Below are 23,655 nucleotides of genomic sequence, written 5' to 3' on the forward strand. Positions count from 1 at the left end.
TTAAGTGTTAATGACTGATATTCTGTGAAAGGGAAAACAACAACCTTGATTTATTGTATTTGCCAGTTTCCATGATGCAAATATTCTCATCATGGCAGAGTTCAAGTTAGCAATATGATTTTGTTAAACACAGAGATGGGAAGCAATGTACACAATCAGCTCTCTCAAGGTAGTGTGAACTGACTCCAGGATACCACTGGCATTGAGTACCATTCATTCCTATAGTTAGCTAGGTTACCCTGGTAAGTAACAATCTTTGGGGGTCTCAGTTTCCTCATCTGTGAAATTTCAACCACATAAGATTATTGAGAATCAAATGGAACTAGTTTATCACCATCTAAGATGCCTTCTAGTTCTGACCATCTGTGGTTCCGTGTGGAGTCAGATTAGTGGTTTTTTTTGCCTTTTTCATTCTCACATCAAGTGCTGTGAGCAGGGGGAAGTCAAGAGAGTCATAGAGCAAGCTACTCCACAGTGTGGTATTCACAGGGAAACCACATCCGCACTGCCACAGGTAAAAGATTGAAGGCAGTGAGTTCTTCAGTTTTTCTACACAAGAGGGATTTCTGTATGGGAACCTGATTGGTAAGTGAAGCTAGAGAATTCATATTTCAATTATTTTAATGATTTATTTGCCTGCGATAGCTGAAGGCATGTAAATGGTGCCTAAGGCCAATATGGTGTGTATGTGGTCCATTTTCCTATGCTGCACCAGAATTTGCCTGGTAATGAAGAGTACAGCATGAGATAAGAGTGTATTAATTCTTTGGTATCCAGCAATTCTAAAAGGAGTAACTCAGTGCAGTTTTGAAACTGCCATCTGTATGTTGCTTCCATTGACTGCTGTTTGATGACATAAGTTGCCCTCAATATCTCCTGTGCTTTGTCTCTGAACTGGGGAGACCCATGTGCAACCTAATTCCTAAGACATGATTTGGTAACAATATTAGCTCAGAATGGATAGTTGGGACCTCTGTACCTTCTTCTTTTGGAAGATGTACAAGAGTGTAACTGGAAATAAATAACCAGGAGTCAGAGGAATAAATGAAAGTGCCTAGAAGTTTGGTCCCTGGTGGTTTTCCCAGGAATTTAAGCTGGTGGAGCCAGTTAAGGGAAATTCTGGCCTTAATGTACTGTTGAAGTAGAGTAGAAGAGAAAATCTTCACCCAGCCATTCAAGAAACTTTGAGTGCAAGGGAGTTTAGTAAGGTATAAGAGACATAATACCTTGTGCTTCCGGAGGCTGCCAGGACTGGTGGGCGTAGAGATGGGAGACTGCTTAGACTTGGGGGTAGAAAGCTGGCTGCTGGAGGTTCCGTTTGCTAGCCCAAGGCAAGAGAAAAGGAAGGGATAAAAATCAACAGCATACAAAGGAGCAAGTTATCCTTCCCCTCCGAAGACACTAAGAACATTCAAACAAGGTACACAGACAACCAAGCGATTTGATGAGCAGAACAAAGGTGAAAAGAAACACATTCCTCAAAAGGGCAAGAACTGCAATCCTCAGTTAATTAGATCCTGCCTCAGTGCAGTGCAATGTCCTCCCGCTTGTTCCCTGAGTGCTTCCCAATCACTGGGGTCTGTTTCTTTTCAAATCTTTCTCATATGCATGCCCAGGTTTGACCTTAATATCTCTTGGAGGTAGTCTGAGAGAGTATTCCTTGGTTTTAGTTTCATAGAGGAAAAAAGTGAGGCACCGACAGGTTATGTGCCTTACATACAGGGGAAGAAATAAAGTTGATTTGGTAGCTGACAGGGTAAACGCAGGACAGCCCCACTGTCAATCTTCTGCCCTCCCATTTCCTGCCTATCCTTACCTATCCTGGGTGAAAAGAACAGAGGGCAAAAAAGAGAAAGCAGGCTAGTCAGGAAGAGGAATGAAAAAGAAAGTGGAGGAGAAACCAAAAAGCTTGAACAGAAAAATGGATACAAGAGAAACTCAAAGAAAGAGAGGAAGAGATCCGAAATGGAAGAGAGAACAGGCAAAGAAGATGAGGAAGAGGTTAGAAGAGAAGAATGAGACAGCTAAAACAGGGAGACAGGCATAAAGACACAGAGTGATAGCCACTAGTGGTCAGAGTGTAGGTGCATCTCTGTTGGTTTTTAGCAAATAAAATGCTGAAAAGGAGATAGTTTAATTTTTAACATGTTCATATTCCATTTCTCTTTCAAATTGTTTTATATCCCCCTGCTAAAGAACTTTTTAATTCCTAATCATGAAACAAGAAATGTGGTTCATGTTCAAACATCTCATGCGAAAGTATTTTTTTTTTAGTCTTAGGACTTCCATTGTTAAACAGAGGTATTTTGAAATGTGCTTTAAAACCAAAAGAAAATATCCCAAGGGTGTGTAGAGAGGGAGGGAAACGGTTGGCCCATGGTGGGGGTAGAGAAAGAATATAAATACAAAATTGAAAAAGTTAAGCAGAAAGATAGTCTGAGAGTGTTGCATGTAATCCCAGAGTAAAGCTTAAACCACTGTATCATGAATATTTCCTGAGGATATAACTCCTGCACCACTTACAGTAATGTCTCCCTAGGTTCTGAGGCTTGCACATTATCTCCAGAGATGGAAGACACAGCCATGGGGTGGTTTGCTGAGTTTATTCATGTGCAAGTGTGCTGAAAAATGGGCACTTAGCCATCCACTATCAGACTTTAGCTGTGTGTTCACCCATCTCTCACCCATTCATTGAGAAACGTGCCTCCCTGCCACTCAAACAGTTAGTAGCTAAAGAACACGACTATGAGCCAGGCAAAGTATTAGATATTGGGGTTTCAGAGATGAGTATGTTACTTCCTGTGGGAAAGCAGGCAAAAACAGTGTAGAATAAATGCCAAGACAGAACTATGAGCAGGAAATATTGCAGCCTAGACTTTGGAATCAGGGGACTGGGAGACAAACAAGAGGTAACACTTGAGAAATCTTGAAAGATGAATCTGGAGTATGAAAATCTATAGAGAACAAAGTAGATTAATAGTGGCCAGGGGCTGGGGTGGAAGAGGAACTGGGGGAAATGGAAAATGTCTGCTAATGGATGTGAGATGTCCATGGGGAAGCAAAGCTAATTCTGGCATTAAATCATGGTAATTGTTGCACAACTCTGTGGCTAAAGTAAAAATGACTGAATTCTACATTTTAAATTGGTGAATTGTATATTATATGAATTGTATCTTAATAAAGCTGTTAAGAAAAAAAAAAATGAGGGGCTGGCGCTGTGGAGCAGCAGTTTAAAGCCCTGTCCTGAAGCGCCAGCATCCCATATGGGTACCGGTTCTAGTCCCGGCTTCCTCTCTTCTGATCTAGCTCTCTGCTATGGTCTGGGATAGCAGTAGAAGATGGCCCAAGTCCTTGGGCCCCTGCACCCATATGAGAGACTTGGAAGAAGCTCCTGGCTTTGGATCGGCGCAGCTCCAGCCGTTGCAGCCATCTGGAAAGTAAACCAGTGGATGGAAGACCTCTCTCTCTGTCTCTACCTCTCTCTGTAACTCTGTCTTTCAAATAAAATTAAATAAGTCTTTAAAAAATAAAAAAAATGAAAAAAATGAATCAGAGTTGGAGAGAAGATAGCAAGGGCAGAGTTGGAGAGAGGAAAGCTAGGAATTCAAGTTTCACCAGCAGGGGGAGAGAAATGAAGGTTGTTTACAGAACTACAAGTAGCTCAGAATGGCTCAAGCTGAGTTCAAAGAGATGAAGTTGGAGACAGAAGACAAGGGCCAGATCCTCGTGACCTTTCTGAGGCGTACGAAGAAGTGTGACTTTCATTTCTGGAGGGAAGTCATAGAAGGATTTTAAATTGCAAGCAATAGGATCAAATTTTGCATGTTAAAAATGTCACTCCTGATGCTGTAATGAGACTGAAGTCAGGTAGAGGAAGGGTAGAAACAAAGAACTTGGTTAGAAGACATGGTTTTAGTCCAGGTGAGGAGTGTTAATGTCTTGGACTAAGGCAATGGGGACAGAGAGCAGGAATACAGTGTAGATAAGGACCTAGAGGCCAAATACACTCACAGTTATATATGTTTATGTTTACGTATCATATAAGCCACCCATAGAAGAACATGACTTGTGCAAAACAGCACAGAGAATGTGGGAGCTAGATTTTGCCTATGCACTGAGCTTTCCCATGAATGCAAAATGCACTTTAGGAAAGGGAAGAGTCCGTGGAGCCAAAATTGGGCAAAGCAGTCAACTACACTTTTAAGAATGAAGGATCTAATAGTGGAAACAATTAATGGACCTCCTATAGTGCCTGAGCACTTCCCCAGTGAGACCTGTCCCCTAGCATTTAAGATAAGGAGCAGATCTTTGAGAAATATAGGAGTTATCACAAGGAAAATATTCTGAAATGGCCCTCACTTCACTTGAGGTCTAATAGATGAAAGCAGTGCCAGGTAAGTTCATTTAAAAAAAAAGTTTATTTATTTGAAAGAGTGACAGAGGGAAAGACACACAAACACACACACACACACACACGCACAGAGAGAGATATCTTCCACATGCTGATTTACAGCCCCTTCCCAAAAATGGCTGCAATAGCAGGTCTGGGCCAGGCCGAAGCTGGGAGCCTGGAACTCTGCCTGGATTTACCACGTGGGTGGCAGGGACTCATTTACTTGGGCCATCTTATGCTGCTTTCCCAAGCACATCAGGAAGGATCTGGATAGGAATCAGAATAGCTGGAACTTGAACTAGCACTCAGATATGTGATGCTGGCATCCCAAAGGACTGCTTAACCTACGATGCAACAACTAAGACCCTCACCCCCAGGTAAGTTCCAGTTTGGCAATTTGTTCCACATGACCCCTGGATCCTTCACAGATCCTAGTTTGCCAGCATTTGTTAGCTATTCAACAAAGGGATAACTACTGTACTCCCAACTGCCTTTTAAACCTACATATTTATTTAACTGAGAACGAGCCCATTGGCCTTTCAAAAACACAGAAAATTACCAACCACAGGCATATCTACACATGAGTCAGTTTCAACCTCCTGGCTAGGGATCTGGACATATATGCTTTTTCTGCAACTTCCTATTCTTTTCTCAGTATCCTGTGGAACATTTCACCCCAGAACTTTAGGGATACTTAATGCATATATAGACGTCTTTTTATATACTCTTTGTATATGTGCATACATTTATATGTGTTCCTCCTCCAATCAATCTTAAGCTATCTATAAATAAGGGACTTTGTTTGTTGTCCAAATTCAATAAGCATCTTGAAAATTATTTTTTAAATAATTTAACTACCACTGCATTGTTTCCAGAGTTCCTTCATGGAATGAAATCCACAGATAGATGTGGAGAAATGAGAAAATGTAGGCATGCACAGACAAGCATGATTCCTTACAAGTTGAAGGAGCCCTACAATTTACAAACTGGATAAAAATGTATTCAATACACATTTTATCTTTGACTGTATGAGAAAAATATTAAAGAGTGCCATTTGCTATGAATTCTGGAGCCAATTCATATATAAATATTAAAAAGTAGCAAATAATAATGCAAATAAAGTTTGATGAACTGTATGTGCTCTTGAATAGGTGAATCTATGTCAAAAGGTTGTCATATTTTAAGAGTAAATAGAAGGTACCATTTTATAGTACACATTTCCTTTATTTTTCTTTACTACATATCCTGAGCTCTCAGGTTATTTGAGAGTGCCTGGTTGCCGGGGCAGGGTGGGGAGTGTCTTCTGCCTCACACACTTATCATTCTCATTTCCCTCCTCAGAATAACAACACTGTCTCACTGTTCCCACCTTTTAAATTAAAAAAAAATATTTCAAGGATGGGAAGGAGGGGGAAAGAGAGAGAGAGATCTCCCATTAGCCAGTTCATTCCCCAAATGCCTGGGTCAGGCTGAAGCCAGGAGCTCAGAACTCAATGCAAGCCTCCCACAAGCATGGCAGGGATCCAAATACATGAACCATCACCTGCTGCCTTCAAGGGTGCATGACAACAGGAAGTGATAACTGGAAACAAAGCTAGAACTTGAACCCAGGCCCTCTGATATGGGATGTGGGTGTCCCAGGGGGTGTCTTAATCACTGCACGATATGCCTGGCCTAGTTCTCACCTTTTAATTCTCCACAGTCTGAATTGTCTCATCCCTTTCTTTCCTTTCGTGAAGTTCACATTTTTCCTTTTGCAACAATGTGCTTTGAAAACTTTTTAGTCTCCTTGTCTGTCTTATCAACAAAAGTAGAATAATATTTGCCTATGATGGATCTGGCATGTCTCTCTCTCTCTCTCTCTCTCTCTCTCTCTCTCTCACTCTCTCTCTCTCTCTCTCTCACACACACACACACTCACACACACACAATCACACTTTATCCAGTTCAGGATAGCAAAGTAATAATTTGAACACAGGTCTCTGATTCCAAAGTTGGTTTTTCGGGTTATGTCACATGGACTTTCTTTTTAAATGAATTGCTTCTGGATTTCCTTCCTATTGAATTTCCTTCCTATAACAATTTTCTGTTGGGGCTTAGAGAGATGAGGGGAAGGTTGTGACAAAGAAAAGATAAAGGAATAGGAAAAGGTAGAAGCATACACCAGAGATATCCTTCTTCAAGGCTTCCAACCTATTTGTTCTGAGAAACATACACAATGTCATGAACTAGTAACAGACAGAGTAGCCATCATGCTGTATAATTATCCTCATGCTACAGAGCTCCCTGGAAAGATGCTATATCTGCCCTGTCTTGTCACTCCTCCTTCCCCAGTTGTTGCCCTTCAGGTACGCAACACAATTGCCATGCTTGGCCCTTCACAGTCATCGTTCACTGGCTGCCCTGAGTGATTGTGCCTGTCTGCCACAGTACTCATATTTAGCTTCTTGGCTGTGTCAACCTTTCACCACAGAAAGAAACAGGGAAGCACAAACAGGGCGACTGGCGAGGCAAGTAGGTTGGCTAATATGGATTTATAGGGATATAAATATATGGTGGGGGGGAATGGGTTTTAGGGAGTTAGAAATAAAGTGGGGAGTGGACAGTTAGTTCCCAAAGAACAAAGAGATAATCTAGTTTATTATGTGAGTAGCCAAGGACAGAGTGGGGTCATGAGGCAGGCAGAGATGGTGCTGAGCTCCAGACTGTGTATTCCTTTGCCTAGAGGCTAGACTGATCCCTGAAAACTAGGATGTAGCTGTGTATAAGGCCCATGTAAGTGGCTCCAGGTGTAGTGATTAAAGAGCTGTCTGCACAGTGAGTTAGCCAAAGCATTTGCTACTTGAGGCTACTTCAAAAAGTTCTTGGAAAATGGGATTAAGAGATAAGTATATTTTGGTGCAAAATTTTCAAATCCATGCAGAGGCATTTGTAACATGCATTTTCCATGAAATTTTTGGAGACCTCTCATACTTTCTGGGTTCATGTTCCCATGACCAGAATGACACACAAAAAAGAAGGGCCAATTATTTGCTTTTCTTACAACTTTTAGATAGAGAACAAACTGATTCAATGCTCATTCACTTAGCCCTGGCCTTTCTGTCCTATTGTAATCTGAGTTCTTGAGCCCAGCTCAAAATCAAACCTGTTGGTTTTGATTTGATGTCTATTTTGAAATATTTCCCACTAGTCTTCTTTAAATCAACAAGGATATAGAGGTTGAGACAGGGCAGGACTTGTTTAAAGGGTATAAATTCTGCTTCTCCTCAATGGGTGGTGGCTTCTGGGGATTGTTCATGAAATACATTTCTTTTATAAAAATGGTTTATTTATTTATTTATTTGAAAGGTAAAGCAATAGGGGTGGGGAGAGAATTTCTTCCATCCACTAATTTACTCTCCAAATGGTTGAAATGGCTGGGGCTGGGCCAGGCCGAATCCAGGAGCCTGTAACTCCATCTGGGTCTCTCACATGAATGGCAGGGGTCCAAGTACTTGGACTCATCTGCTGCTGTCCCAGGTGCATTAGTGGGAAGCTAAATGGGAAGTGTAACAGCCAACACTGAAACTGGGACTCCAATATGGGATGTCAGTGTTACAAGCAGTGGTTTAACCTGCTGTGTCACAAATTGGGCCATTGTTCACACAATCCATGTCAAAATTTGCTTAAGCTTAGACCTTTTGTCGTTCATTATCTGTCTTGTGTTCTCTAACTCCCTAATGCCTTGTGAAGGGAGATACCAATACACAATCCAGACACTTCATTTGTCTCACATTGAGGTGTTCTGAACTTTCCATCACTCCAGTCCAAAGATACCCCATTTTCTCTTTATATTTACAGAGAATTTTTTTTTTTCTGGAAGGCCATCCAAATGGAACCAAAGCAGTTTCAGCTTACTTCAGAACAAGACCGTGAGACAGATCCTGCGGTTTGCACACATCAATTCTAAAGATCCCTTGGGTGGGGTGTCTGGATTGCCTTGGCTGATTGTTTCTGCTCAGTGGAAAATCTTTTGTGCCTCTCCCCAGGCCCATCTATTATAGAAGCAAGGACTGAGAACCTTAAAACAGATCTTCAATGACTTGACTGTAGGGTGGGCTCTCAAGCCAAATTCAATCAGAGGTTGTGAGATACTACAGCTTCAGAAGACAAAACTGGAATTTGAAATCTGCTCCCTAAAATATCTTAATTAATATGCAGTTGTGATTCCTTTAAACAAGGATGGGGTGAGTGTCTTTTCTATTGTGTAACAAGTATATGTATCTAATTTTGCAATGTTTTGATACAGTTGAGTTTCTCTCAAGAAAAAAAAAACATCTGTGTGAGGACTGATGGAAATGCCAGGATTGTTTTTTCAGGTTTAATCATGTTGTAAACATTTATTCCTATTGAAAGTGGTTCTGCTCTGAATGTGTTTCTGGTGTAGTCAGCCAGTTGTCAATATTCACTATTGGTTTTTCTGGGGGCAACAACTACACTGTTCTTAATCTGTGGAATAAACACAGGCTTTGGAATCAGTACAAGTTTCAAATCCTGGTTTAGCCATTTCTTAGATCTGTGTTCAGCTTGGTCCTAATCCAACTTCTCTGACCCTCAGTTTCCCTGTCTCTGACATTTGAATAATAATAACTCAATTGTTGCTGTTTTGATGAGTGCATGACAGAGTACACATATAAAGCTTGGTGAAGTGCCTGGGTTATAGGAAGGGTTCAATAAATCATCTGTTCTGTTGATATTTCCTTGCCACTACTAAAAATGAGAGAAATTAAGTAACTGCAATTTAGAGGAACCAAGTTAGGGAATCCCCTTTCACAAGAGATGAGACATGAACCCATACATACAGGCTGAGGACTAATTATTTGGCTAGCTGTTCAGGCATTAGATCACTAAAGTTTTCCTGAGGTTATAGACCATTGTTTCTGCTTTTTCCATTCTATTGATGTGCTCCCCAAAACATATCCCTTGGCCCTCTTTCCTTCTCTCTTTTTACCTTCTCAGAATTACCATGAGGAGTTGATCAATGAATTCCACATGAAGCCACTGAAAGTTTTGGAGTAACACAATGACAATGGTATTTTTCAAGAAAAGTATGGTGGCACCACACCAAATGATTAAGGGAACAGAAATTTGAAGCAAAAATATTAGGAGTCTAGAATAATCTAGGCATCAGGTGAAATAATCTAGGCATCAGGGAAAGAAGGGACTGCTATGCAAATCATACGGGGATGCTTAACATGTTCAATATCCACAGGATTTGTTGAACATGAAGGATTAAAGAGTGGGAAGCATCAAAAGTAGCACCAAGGTATTGAGCCTTGAGAGGATGATAATTCAATTGTGGACAAGGAATTGGAAGGAGGAAATGCTTTTGATTTTAACTACATTGTATTTGGCCCATATAAACAGAATTATTTTGTAGGTATTCATGGAATTGATGTCCAGAAGGAAGGTTGGGTTTGGAGATGTATAATTAAGAGTTTCTTCCCTCTACCCTCATATACAATATTCATTACCATCTCTGCTCCTTTGTTCATACTTTCCTCCTTTCCAGAAACATTCAGCTCCTTATCAGTTGATATATAACCCTCCTTCAAGTACTAGTGCTTCCAGGAAACCTTCCCTTACTACCTTAGCTCCTGATAAATGCTCTCCCCCGTGGATTCCAGTAGTTCCAAGGACACTCATTGCTTGTATCTCCCATTCATTTAGCACATAATTAAATTAATAACAATGTATTGAAGTATAGTGGCTAAAAAATAGTGTATTGTGCAGATTGCCTGCATTCAAATCTCACTTCTATCACTTACTAGTTGTGTGATTTGGGGCAGGTCACTCACCTTTTGTATGCCTCAGTTTCTTCATTTGCAAAACAGAATAGTAGTACCTACCTCATAAGATTGCTATAAAGATTAAATTAGTTAGTACATGTACAGTATTTGTAAGTTTTAAAAAGGTTCAAATCTATATGTATATTGGTTCCCCAAATTAAGTCATTAATTTCTTAGTGACAGGGAATACATCTTGAGGAAAAATCACATTTTTCTGAGAACCTAGCATTATTAGGTACCTCATCCAACCTCTGGATATCTAACTGTATTTAAATTCAAGTCCGTCGCTAAATCAGGCTGATAGGACTTTTATTTTAGGGAGATATCTCCATATCCCATATACCACAGAGTGCTCAATGGCCTTCACTATACTGCTTGCTCCAACCATTTCCAAAGTGGCTCTCCAATGGAAAGGGAAAAGTTGTTTTTTACAGGGTAGATCTTCCCATTAAACTGACATAAGCTGCAATTTTAGAGAGATTCAACTGGGGAAAGAGGCTAGGGAAGGTTTTGTTTTCCAATGGCTTTGTCAAGGGCATCACTTCCCCTTGGAATGACAGTAGGGGACCTGTTAGAATGTCTAAGACAGAGAACAGGAAACAAAGGTGCTTCATTATTTGTAGCTACATTCAAAGCAGCACAAAGGAATGAATAGGACAGTACTCTACCCCTTGATTTCCCACATCCCTGAATTGGAGGTGGGGGAAAAAGGAAGAAATCAGAGAAACAGGAACCATCTGACCATCCAATATATCTTGGCATTCACCATGCTCAATGTTCCACACCATGCCTCATGTCAGGCTATGTTAGAAGTGAACCAATGATGTATTTTCATAAGAACTTAGCTTAGCCTAAGTACAACTATGATGCCCGGGCCTAGTCCCCAGCTGCAAAGGATGCTAAGTTAAAAACAAAAACAAAAAACTGATGAGCTCACTTAGTGGAGTTGAGTGGAATAGGTTCTTAACTTCATGCAAGAAAAAATTCAAATGTGAGACAGAGAGGAGTGGCAAGCACAATAGCAAGATTTAATGGGGTACAGCATCTGTCAGAGCAGATGGGTACCTCTCCAGAGAGAATTTGATAGTACCTGGTTTACATTTAGATGGGGGTTTCTAAGGGAATGGGTCCAGTTCTTCACACCATTTCCTCTTCCTCTCTTCTATCTTCCTGGACAAAGGATTTGCTGAATAAAAATTAGGTAAAATTCCTCCTAATGTTTTACTACCTAGTGTTATCATACTGAGTAGACCCCCCTGGCAATGGGAAAATGCAATCCCCTTGGGGAAAGGCTGGGACAACCTACAGTGCTACTGGGGTATGGGCAAGACTTTGTAGTATAAAATACTGGACAGCTTCTAAGGTGCAGTTCTAAGGTTGTTACCTTTTTTTGAAGAAACTTTTGTTTTCAGGTGCTCATGCACACATAGGTTAATTCATAGCTTCTTAAAATTTCAACTACATAACTACAGTGTAACCCTCTGCCTCTTCCTTCGCTATCATACCTGCCCAGTGACATCCAACTCCCATTGCCTACCCCTCTCCTTGCATTGCTGTTTAAATTGTGCCTCTTAAAGTTGCTCAAACTAAGGGGAAGTGAAATTTGCATGATATGTATAAAAGGAACTAACTTCTTTTTTTTCTGACAGGCAGAGTTAGACAGTGAGAGAGAGAGACAGAGAGAAAGGTCTTCCTTCCATTGGTTCACCCCCCCCAAAATGGTCTCCACGGCCCGCGCTGCAGCCGGCACGCTGTGCCAATCCGAAACCAGGAGCCGGGTGCTTCCTCCTGGTCTCCCATGCGGGTGCAGGGCCCAAGCACTTGGGCCATCCTCCACTGCCCTCCTGGGCCACAGCAGAGAGCTGGACTGGAAGAGAGCAACCAGGACAGAACTGGCGCCCCAACCGGGACTAGAATCCGGTGTGCCGGCGCCGCAGGCGGAGGATTAGCCTAGTGAGCCACGGCGCCGGCCAAAAGGAACTAAACTTCTGAGAGGCATACCCACTTCTACCAGCTGGTCACCACTCTCAAGTTCTGTTATCAATAAATGTCTCGCTTTCTGCTTCCTTTATGTTTCTGATTCCATCCATTGTTGAGTAGGTGATTTCGGATGGCCTTAGTTCTCACAGGGGACACTGCAAAAATGCCTCCTGGGAGATCAGGAAAGCTGGATTCTGGTTCTTGTCTGCTAAATAGTTGTGTAACCTTGAGAAGGTCTTAGTATCCTGAACCTCTTGTATCTTGCTTCTCAATCTAAAATAAAACTGCATAATTATTCTTTTCCAACCTTTCATGGTGTCATTTTTTCAAGACAACTGAGGTGATGGATTTGGAAATATTTTGCAAAAGCACAACATTTGGGGATGGTGCTATGGTATACTAGGCTCAGCCTCCGTCTGTGGTGCTGGCATCCCATATGGGCACTGGTTAGCATTCCAGCTGCTCCTCTTCTGGTCCAGCTCTCTGCTAATAGCCTGGGAAAGCACTAAAAGGTGGCCTGAGTTCTTGGGCCCCTACACCCACGTGGGAGACACGGAAAAAGTTCCTAGCTCCTGGCTTCAGATTAGCCCAGCTCCAGCCATTGCGGCCATTTGGGGAGTGAACCAGTGGATTGAAGACCTTTCTTTCTGTCTCTCCCTCTATCTGTCTGTAACTCTGCCTCTCAAATAAATAAAATATTTTTTGAAAGGTAGAGTTAGACAGTGAGAGAAAGAGAGACAGAGAGAAAGGTCTTCCTTTTTCCGTTGGTTCACCCCTCAAATGGCTGCCACTGTCGGTGTGTTGTGGCTAGCGCACTGCGCCGATCTGAGCCAGGAGCCAGGTGCTTCTTCTGGTCTCCCACGCGGGTGCAGGGCCCAAGCACTTGGGCCATCCTCCACTGCCTTCCTGGGCCACAGCAGAGAGCTGGACTGGAAGAGGAGCAACCAGGACAGAACCGGCGCCCCAACTGGGACTAGAACTCCGGGTGCCGGCGCTGCAGGCGGAGGACTAGCCCAGTGAGCCACGGCGCTGGCCAAATAAACTATTTTTTAAAAAACACAACACTTATTTTTATGTAAAAGAATGTTATCTCAAACCTTACTTAGCTGGAGAAGAAAGTATTCTGTTTTTAATATAGTTGTCACTAGTCATGCATGACTTGATCATTTGAAGTGTGGCTAGCCAAAATTGAGATGTGCTATAAGTATAAAGTACAATCCAATTTCCAAGATTTTAAACTATCTCAATAACTTCTTATATTGATTACATACTGAGATAATTTGAATATATAATTCAATAGATCAAATTAATTCAGCCTGTCTCTTTTAACTCTTTGAAACGTGGCTACTAAAAAATTGAAATGACATACATGGCTTGCAATTGTGGCTCACATTATTTTTCTATAGGAAACAATTAGTCTAGTTAGTCACATTAAGGAAGGTCAGAACAGCTGGATCCCTCCAAAAGTAGTTTCTCTGTTCAGAAAAGAAGGACCTGGGGATACAATTCCCATACACTCTGCTGTTTTGTGTCTCTTGACTGCCTCTGAAAAAAGGTGTATATTTTGGTACAGAAGACATTCTTTTTGGGGAATTTGGGAACAGGGAAGGTTTGACTTTCAGGAATAGGTGTGTATGAATCGGGGAAGGGACATGGAGAACTTTGGGTTGCTACAACAATGATAGACTATTGAAGAATAGCAAGCCAATTATCACATTACAATTCTCTCAGCCTACCAGGGTGGGTAATTAGCTTCTTTGAGGGATTCTTAAAAAATAACAGAAGAAGAGAAGATTCCTTCCCAGCAACTAGCAATTTTGTCCTTTCAATTCAATTCAGTTCAATAGGTGGCAAAATTGCATAAAGGGAAAGTTAACACATTAATGGCTGCAATAGGAGCAGAGAGAGGCATATGGGAAATGTCTTCCTTTTGTTCTGAAGTCAGGCTTACCTCTGTCTATGAAAAGGCAATCAAAACAGCACTCTGCAAGTTTTCCTCAAATATCCTACAGAGGGCTTCTGGCTTCCAATTTTATCTGCTTATTATAGCTCCCTCGTCTACTTTAAAGGCAGACGTGGCTAATGTGGACTTGGATTCCAGGAGTCCACTAACTCTGGTCAGTGAGAATGGGCTCCTTAGAGCAGGATTATATGAACAAAATCCTTCCTAAACTTGAGTTTAGGACGTAGAAACAGACATTCCATTTAGGTCACACTCAATATTGGCAGGAGTGGGGACTGAACTAGAAGGGAATGAATTACAAGGTCTTTGATTTATTCATGGGACAGTACGGGAAACAGACAACTTAAGGACTAAACACTAAGAAATCAAATTATGATGCAAGTTACAGACCAAAGAGCATCAATTTAATAAACCTCAAGTTAAAATGAATCCAGATATTTACTGAAGCATGAATTGGAATATATATATATATATAATATATATATATTATATATATATATCAGATTTGTTCAAAGTAGAATCAAACCTATATGTTTTCTAATGAACTAGAACATCAAAACATCCCTTTAACTGAATCTGAACTGAGCCAAAGTTTCATTTGGTTTGAATCCCTGCTAAAGAGTAACATTTTAGGCTTTCATTTCCCTTCAAAAGAAGGTAGTTAAAATTCCCTGGAAATTGCCTATCTTCCACAAGATTCAGGTTGAATAAAGATATGTGAATCTATCCAAAAGTTTCAGATACAAGTCAGACTAACACAGGATCAAACATGGTGGTACCACCTGCCAAGTCTTAGAAAAGAATAAAGAATTTCAAACCAACCCAGTATCATTATTCTTTAGGGAAACATATATTAGCCTGTGTATGTCCTTTGCTAATAGCACAGAAAAATCTTGACCTTTTATGAAACAATTCTTAAATGTCAAACATCTGTAGGAGATATTTATGTCAACTGAAAACTATGCATTGTCTATAAATCACCATCATGGTTATCTGATTCTTATTCTTTGGGAGTTACTTTACAATTATAAATAGCTGACAACTGGAAAATTATTCCTATCTTTAGATATGCAAACTGTATTATTCAAAGAAGATACTACATCTTACAGAAGGTAAGAAATTTGTCCCAAATTACAAAGCTAGGACATGGTGAGTTTGGGCCTTTTTTTGAGAGATGTCTCTGTATTCTCTTCCATGTCCTAACTCCCTCCAATTTCCAGCTTGGAGTGATTGTGAGTGAAATGGGGGTGGAAAGGAGCATTTGGATATGACACATCCAAACCTTACCTAGCGTACTATTTTGCCTAAGATCAGCTTTGCTCCTTTGGGATATTCACTGAATGGATGCCTTGGACTTGACTAAATGAACTTCCATGGAATGAGCATGGCCATGTTACATGGATCCTTATGTCTTTTGGGGCTGAAATAATGTAGAAGCTGTAGACACATAATCTGAGATAAGCCAAAACATTTTGGAAACTGTCATGAAGGTGGTCTAGACTAGAGTTTGCTTCATTTATGTTCATGAACTCTCTGAAATGAAGATTTCAAATCTCTCTACTGAAAACACCACTTTAGAATGGTAGTAGAGAACAAGGGTTGTTTATAATTCTGATATCTGCCAAGTAAAGTCCCCTCCTCTTCTCAAATTGGTTACTCTGCATATCTTGTACGTTTGGATAAATCCTCATTCCTTTCCTTTAGCGAGCGAGTTCTGCAGGAGCAAGAGAGCAGGTCTTGCCGCTTAATCCTCAGTTAGGATCTACTATAAATCCTTTCATTTTGACAAATATTAAGTCCTATTATACAAGGGTACTTCAAAAGTTTATGGGGAAAATTGAGTTAAAAGATGAGTCTATTTTGTCATAAAAAGATCTTTGAAATTCATGCATAGCTTTTCTCATCATATAAATTTTTCATGAAATTTGTGATGCTCCCTTGCATGCGTGGATTTCAAAATGTTTTGAACCAAAATAAACATCTTTTAATCCCATTTCCCATGACCTTTTTGAAGAAATCTCACATTACATTTATGTCTTTAATATCTTAGAGTCATTGAGGTGTACATTCTGTGGAAAGGAAATTTGGAGATAGTATGCTGGAGAGTAATAATTTGACATTTATTTTATCAATTAAAAGTGTTTAATTGCAGGTCGTTGTCTTCATGTGTTCTGGGTAACCATCTGATTACATTGTCAAAGAGAATCTATTTTCTTCAAGTTAATACCACCTGAGAATTTCAAACCAATGAGTTATATAGCTGTTCAAAAAAACAGGTCCTAAAATTCTTTGATACCTCCCTTGAAGCAGTGGAGCCTAATTCTCCCCTTGAATTAGGCTGGACTTAATGACTGTAATGAATAGAATAAAACAACTGAGGGTGTTGGCTTTGGAGACCAGATCATAAAAAGCACTGCAGCTTCTTTCTTGTTCACTCCCTTGAATTATTACTGTGAGAGATCCTGCCAACAGCCATCTTGGAAGTGTATCTTGCAACTCACTTCAGCTTCAGATATTTGTAGCCCCTAACAGTATCCCTAATTGACTATAACAACATGAGTGATCCTGAGTCACAACCATCCAGCTAAGCCACTCCAGGATTCCTGACTCACAAACTCTATGATAACAAATACTTATTTAAGCCACTAGTCTTGAGGTAATTTATGTCACAGCAAGATACAAGTAATGCAGCTAAAAATCCAAGACATAGCTGTTTTTGAAAAATGATTAGCTAAACAATTATTCATATATTTTGTAAAACCTGACCAAGTGTTTTAAAGTCCATCTTATTTTTTTGTAACCTTCTGCTTAGAAACTATGCAGACAATTTTATTCAGTCCAAACGTTAAAAGCTAAGTCTTTTGAAGTTAAGCAATAGGAATTTGTTTAGATATAATCATATGTTCTTCTTCACATTTGAAAAATAGATCATCAACACATATGTATTTGTATTCCTTCAACAAACATTACCTTGCACTATACAGGGTAAGATAGGTTCTTTTGCATACCTACTCATTCACAACCATTACTTGAGCATCTACTAGGGGTCAGGCACTGTGCTTAGCACTGAGGATACAAAAATAAAGGTAATGACTTGTTTCTTTGAGGGGCTTGGTATCTAGTTGGGGAAGCAGACAAACAAATACACATTTTGCAACACAGTCTGGCGAATATTATCCCAGAGATATGAATGATATGCTGTGATATTACAGAGAACAGAACAGCCATCTCTACTCTATGAGAGGTCTTGAAGTATGAACATCAGTTTTCAAGCAAAGACAAGTGGCAGATCAGAGGAATGGCATTCCAGGTGTGAGAAAATAGGATGAGCAAAGTATGAAAGTATGTAAGAATGAAAAAAATTAGGCTATCTTTTTATAATTTAGTTCCCCTTGCCTGAGTATAAAGCAGTGGCTGGTGATATGCATACTCCTGGCAGGCTGTTGTCCCAGGCACAGGAATTTCAAAGCCAACAGGCTGCTCAAGTTGCCCCAGATGGAAGGGGGCTTGACTTCCCCCTGGCTCTTAGGCTAGTAGAGTTCTCATGATGAATCCTGAACCTTGCCAAGATAAATGTTTAAGTCCTCTGGACCACAAAATGCCCTTAATATGAAGAACTCACATTTTCTGTGCTTGAGTGTGCTAAAGTTATGAACTTGGGCTTCTGTGGTCTTTTATTTTTAATAAAAGAATGGAAAACATTGCCCTTTAAATCAATGCCAATCAAACTGTGAGTCCAAGACAAGATAAAGAGTTTGAGTCAGTGCATGAATGAACAAACTATTGCCTTTATCAATAAAATTGTGCTCTCAAAAAATGTAAACTGAACTAAATGGTTTGCCTAGTGGCATAGTTGATTTACATTTGGCACAAGCTACTAATCTCATCACAGACTGACTGCTAACAAATAGTTCATGGGTTGGCGGTTATCCATAGAACACATTTTTTAGATAACTCACTACCCATTAAATACAATCTTTATGACAAATCTTACTGTTTTCTTTCAGAACTAGTTCTATGTTTTCTTTCCTCATTGGGAGAATGATGTGATCTACCTTTTATCTCTTTTTTATGTATATTTTTGGTGCACTTGACTTCCTTTTTGTTTTAGTTTGTAATTAGTTCAGAGCCAAATTTGAAGCTCGAGTACATCAACCTGGTTGATACTTATTGGTGTCATTTTTTACATTCTTATTCTCTATTTGGATTTCCAATTTAAAATTTGACTCAATAATTTTATTGAATATGTTTTTGCTGCATGAGAATGATGACAATGATGACAATGAGCATTACAGCAAGCATGACAAATTGGCCAGATTTCTGGTCTGCATCCATTTGAGTAGAATCGAGGTTATGGCTGTGCCTCCATGATTCCAAAAACATTTGAAGGTTTTGATCTCTGAATTGCGAGAATTTGCTCTCATGGAGACACAGTAGTACTCATGAGGAACACAATCCTCTGCATGCAGAGGGTACTGGCCAACATAATGAAGTCAGCGTGCACAGTTAGGAGAAGATCACTCACCGTCTTGGTCGTTACCTGAATCAGCTGGAGACTTGCTTCGGCGCATAGGGCCGGGGCTCTTGGCTGAACTCTTCTGAGGTGTTGGGGATGCCTTTGGGCCAGCTGTGGCCGATGGGTTTCCCTTCATGACTCGGCATTCTGAAGCAAAAGAGACAGCTTAGTAGGAGGTAAAATTGAGGCTGAGAATGTCACTAGCCTTTGGAAACAGGAACAACTAACAGGCCAAAAACACCTCAGTGGCTCAGGGCTCTAATGTGGTCCTCATTGTTTGTAGGAACTATGGTTCTGGGGTAGGTGGCATGGGGGAATTTTCAAAAGTCATCTGGACTAAGATACGTATTTAAGACCCTGGATTATGGAACAAGGGCAGGAGTTCAAAATTCAGTCAAGTAGGTAATTAAAAGTCCACCTGAGGTAGGCATTTGGCATAGTGGTTAAGACATGTTAGGACAGCTGAAGCACATATCAGTGTGCCAAAGTTTGATCCCTAGCTCTGTCTCCTGACTCCAGTCTTCTGCTAATTTGGACTTTGAGAGACAGTAGTGAGAGTTCAAGTAATTGGTTTCCTGTTACCCATATGAGAGAAATGGATTGGGTTTACACTTGCCAGATTTGGCCCCTCCAGCCATTGTGAGCATTTGGAGAATGAGACAGAGGATGAGGACTAACTCTGTCTCTTTATCTTTCTTTCTCTCTCTTTGTCTCCCCCTTCCGTGCAAAAAAAGCCAACTCATTTATTTGCTAATGACTTAACCATATCTCAGAACAGCATCAATTGATGCATCCTTTAATTAGTTTCCTTGGAGTCAAAATTGATAGCTCAGAGGTTGCAGCTACACAGATCAACCACCTATGAATAATTTAAAAGTGGGAGTAGGAACTATCATTTATTGTCTATTATATGCCACAAATTTATAATATTCACATAATGGATTTCATGTCATTTAAATTTATTTATTTATTATTTTAGAGGCAGAGGGAGAGAGAGAGAGAGAAAAAAAAAAGAGAGAGAGAGAGAGAGAGAGAGAGAGAGAGAGAACATGAATTTCCATCCACTAGTTCAATTCCCAGATGCCCAAAATGGTCAGGGATGCACCAGACTGAACCTGGGGACCAGGAACACAATCTAGGTCTTCCATGTGGATGACAGGAACCCAATTACTTGAGTCATCAGCACTGTCTCTCAGGGTCTGCATTAACAGGAAGCTGGAGTCAGGAGCTATGAATTGAACCCAGGCACACTAATGTGGAATGTGAGCATCTTAACCACTAGGCTAAACATCAGCCCATTATGTAATTTTATATAAATAAGCACTATCACCACCATCATCTTGCATGCATAGAGTTCTTTTGATTTTTGGTGCACATTATCTTAACCCCATATGGTGTTTTAATGAATAAATGTGCCAGGAGTAACTCTGTCATTCAGCTCATGGTTGTGAAGGAGAATGTGCCAGATGTTCCTGAATTTGCCTCAACTCCAATCTAACACATAGTGAGCATCTTTATCAGGCAATCATTCAGTATTCCATACTGTGGTCATCTGGGGCTTTGATAGTGCTAAATTTTTAGGAGGATCATTATACTTATGTTGCTGATGAGCAGCCTCTTGTTTTGGGCCAGGAAGCAAGAAAGTAGCAGAACAACAACTACAAGCCAAGTCTCCTGAGTCTCAGTTTAGTGATCTTTCCACTGACATTTTCTCAACCTTGTCCTGTGATATGAAAAGTAGAATCAAACATCTGGGAACAGAGTAGTGTTTTCTTTTAAAAAAATTATTTGAGAGGAAGCGAGACAGAGATAGAGAGAAGAAAGACAGAAAGAAAACTCTCATCCAGTGGTTCACTTCCCAAATACAATGGCCAGGACTAAAGTCAGGAGTTAAGGATTCAATGCAAGTCTCTCATATGGGTGGTAGGAACCCAATTATTTGAACCATTACCTGATTCTTCCAAGAATCGGCATTAGCAGCAAACCAGAGTTTGGAGCCAGAGCCAGGACTCTGATGTGGGATGCAGACATCTTAACAGGCCAACAGCCACCACAAGAATAATCATTTCTTTGGATATCTCCTTATTGTCCACTACTTAAAGGTACATTGATGTATAAATTAACCAGAAAGATTTGAGGAGCTACTCTTGTAAATTAAGTATTTCAGGAAACTCAATTAAGGGGAAAGTTCATTTTTGTTTGTTTTACTTCTTGTTTTGGTGGATGAACTTTAGTGGTCACTGCCTATACCTAGAGATGTAGAAGATAGAGTGAATTGGAAATAGCCTGCACTCATTTAGCTATTGTATGATCATTTGCCTTTTCTCAAATGGAATACAGCAGAAATGCCACCTCTTTTAGGCTTCTCGTCATCTGAGCTATATGCGAAGTCTATATTAGAAATCCCACCTTTGTTTTTCTCATACTTCAATTTTTGCAAAGTGAGGAATATATTTGAATGTGTCTTTCCATCAAAAACCCTATTTCTGTGTGAGCTGATTCACCCTTAAACTTATACCTGGAGCTTGGATTCAAACAAGGGAAAATAGATGGGCATACGTTCATCTCCATCATGAGATTAAAAGCGCTCTGGAATCCTAAATCACAAAATGAGGAAAATGGGACAGAAAGCCTAAGGAGTTTGCTAGGAAAAAAATGTTTGATGCTGATACAGTGGAAAATTTAAGAATAGACACATCCACGTGAGCAGAATGAATATATATTCATAAATTTTAACTCCAAATATTCCTTCCTGTGATCTGATTGTGCCTATCAATCCATGTGATACAATATGTGCTTCAAAAATATGGTCACTGTCAGGGCAGATGGTGAGCTTTATTGGGTTTGGAGGATAGGTCTTTAGGACATCCCATCAACCTTGCATATAGTGACCCATGTATCCAAATACACAGGGAAAAATCTAACAATATCTGTCCTTGAGGTATCATGCGTAAGTGTTCTTCAGACAATATAAACCCATGGAAATTCTTAGGGAAAGAAAGAAGAAAAATGGAACAATAAAACCCAGTGATATGCTTACCATTTTCATCCAGAGAAAAGTCATCCTGAGCATAGCGAAATTTTTCAGGACCGCAGGCAATAAACACATCATCATCACCAAAGAAATCATGGAGACAAGTAACCTATGAAGAAACCAGAAACACTGGGTTGGTATTTGGTGGTCTTGTGAAATGAAACTCACACTCATGAAAAAAGCTTGACATCTAGGTCATCATTTCCAGATCCCAGGAATCTTTTTTTTTTTTTCTCAAACACCTGTAACACTTATAATCTGCTCAACAACCACTGCTGAATAATGGCACAATTAGCGTCATCATATTTTCATGTTTCATGTGTTCATTGTTTCCATTGCCTCAAGGGTAAGATTGAGACTATGTCTGAATGGAATGCCTCCCTTTTAAGAAAAATTACCCAGCAAACAGGTCAACAAATATCACCTTTTCTTAGACCTTCAAAGAGAGAGTGTTCCTGGCTCAACTCTTGGGCCAGGGGTCCAGACAAAAGCAGACAATAAAGATGTTATGCAGCCTGTGATGGATAGGATCTTGGAGCTAACCAAGAAATGGAGACTTTTAAAAGAAGGACACCATTTCTTAACTGCATTGGATACCCTCAAATTGAACTTTTGCTAAAAATAAGCCAAAAACTTGGTAGTGGCTCAGGTTACCACTCCTCCCTGAGAAACCCGGAGGGGGAAACTAGGCTGACTACCTAAAAGTTCATCAAAAGCATGGTTCCTCAATAGGCTTGTAAAGTCATGTGCCAAGACCCTTCCTGCCTTCTAGTGCCTTATGATTGCTGCTTCTCCAGAACAGAGAGAGATTCTTACCAACCCCCTTTTTGCACAAAGAAATGATGGTCCCTGGGAAAGTATACTACTCCATGCAGCCTCCCCACTTCTCAGCTTTCCTAATTACATTTGATAATTAGTCCAGCACATCAGGGAAACCCCAGTAGAAACCACAGAGTCAAAACATGCTTATCCCACTCTTTAGCTTGAAAGTGTTCAAAGCCTCTAATTGTTCTAAGCTCCCCATTCATGCTGCCAGCAATGGCTTTACAAACGCACAGTGCTCACAAACTAACAGCAGATTTCTGGGTACAGAAAAAATATGTTATATTGGAAAAATGTTTATATTAATAACATCATCTCCCACTCAAATTCTATTCAATTCCTGGTACCCCAGGCAGGATGGTTATAAGCCTCATACAAAGGAAGAGGTGCTTAAGGTGATCTTTCTCAGCCTCCCAAACATCCAAGAGATGCCCAGAGGAGGGAGGAAGATTTGGAGGCCTATCAGGGTAGCTCCTATTAAGCCTTTTCCTAGTCCTGGGTCCCAACCTTATTAAATAGGCCAAAACTCTTCTTCAGCTCACTTGTCCTTCACCCATTCATCCCATGATCATGTAACGACAGTCAGAGTTACCGCTGACTGAGGGCTTACTCAATGACAAGCACTCTGCTAATTACTTCCAAATCTATCATCTCATTCTACCCTCCCAACAAAACCTAGAAGTCAATATTATTGACATTGCTATTTTAAAGATGAGAAACCCAAGACCCAAATACGACAAATTATCCAGATGACAGTGAATCCAGACAAGTGCAGATATGACTTCAAAGCTTGTGCTTTAAAAAGCATTATTTAAAAGAATATTTAGTTGACAGACAGTGAAACAGAGAGAGGAGAAAGAGAGAGAGAGGAGAGAGAGAGAGAGAGAGAGAGAGAAAGAGAAAGAGAAAGAGAGAGAGGAGAGAGAGACTGTGCTTTTAACCACTTGACAATACATATATAGATTAGTCACTGGAGAGACTGGGATGAATAAGACTCAGGCAATAACACCATGGAGCTTATGGTCTGATTGATGTACAGTGAAAGAACATTTCAATTTAGGGTGTCATGAGCACTAGGAGTGTCTGTAGATAAGTTGAAAGCTATTGATTACCACATCC

At 40.2% G+C, this 23,655-nt stretch overlaps 1 protein-coding gene across 1 annotated transcript in view; it reads right to left on the reverse strand.

Annotated features, from left to right (window-relative positions):
- Window positions 1-234: 234 nt before the first annotated feature.
- Window positions 235-23,655, reverse strand: part of DCX (doublecortin) — a 111,671-nt gene continuing 88,250 nt past the window's right edge. The window contains exons 3-7 of the mRNA XM_062183039.1: window positions 21,721-21,823; window positions 18,690-18,827; window positions 1,227-1,321; window positions 361-505; window positions 235-278 (exon numbers count right to left, since the gene is read on the reverse strand). Coding sequence (XP_062039023.1) covers window positions 235-278; window positions 361-505; window positions 1,227-1,321; window positions 18,690-18,827; window positions 21,721-21,823 — 525 coding nt within the window. The remainder of the gene's footprint in view (window positions 279-360; window positions 506-1,226; window positions 1,322-18,689; window positions 18,828-21,720; window positions 21,824-23,655) is intronic.

Source organism: Lepus europaeus, chromosome X (assembly GCF_033115175.1).
Source record: "Lepus europaeus isolate LE1 chromosome X, mLepTim1.pri, whole genome shotgun sequence".
Taxonomy (NCBI): domain Eukaryota; kingdom Metazoa; phylum Chordata; class Mammalia; order Lagomorpha; family Leporidae; genus Lepus; species Lepus europaeus.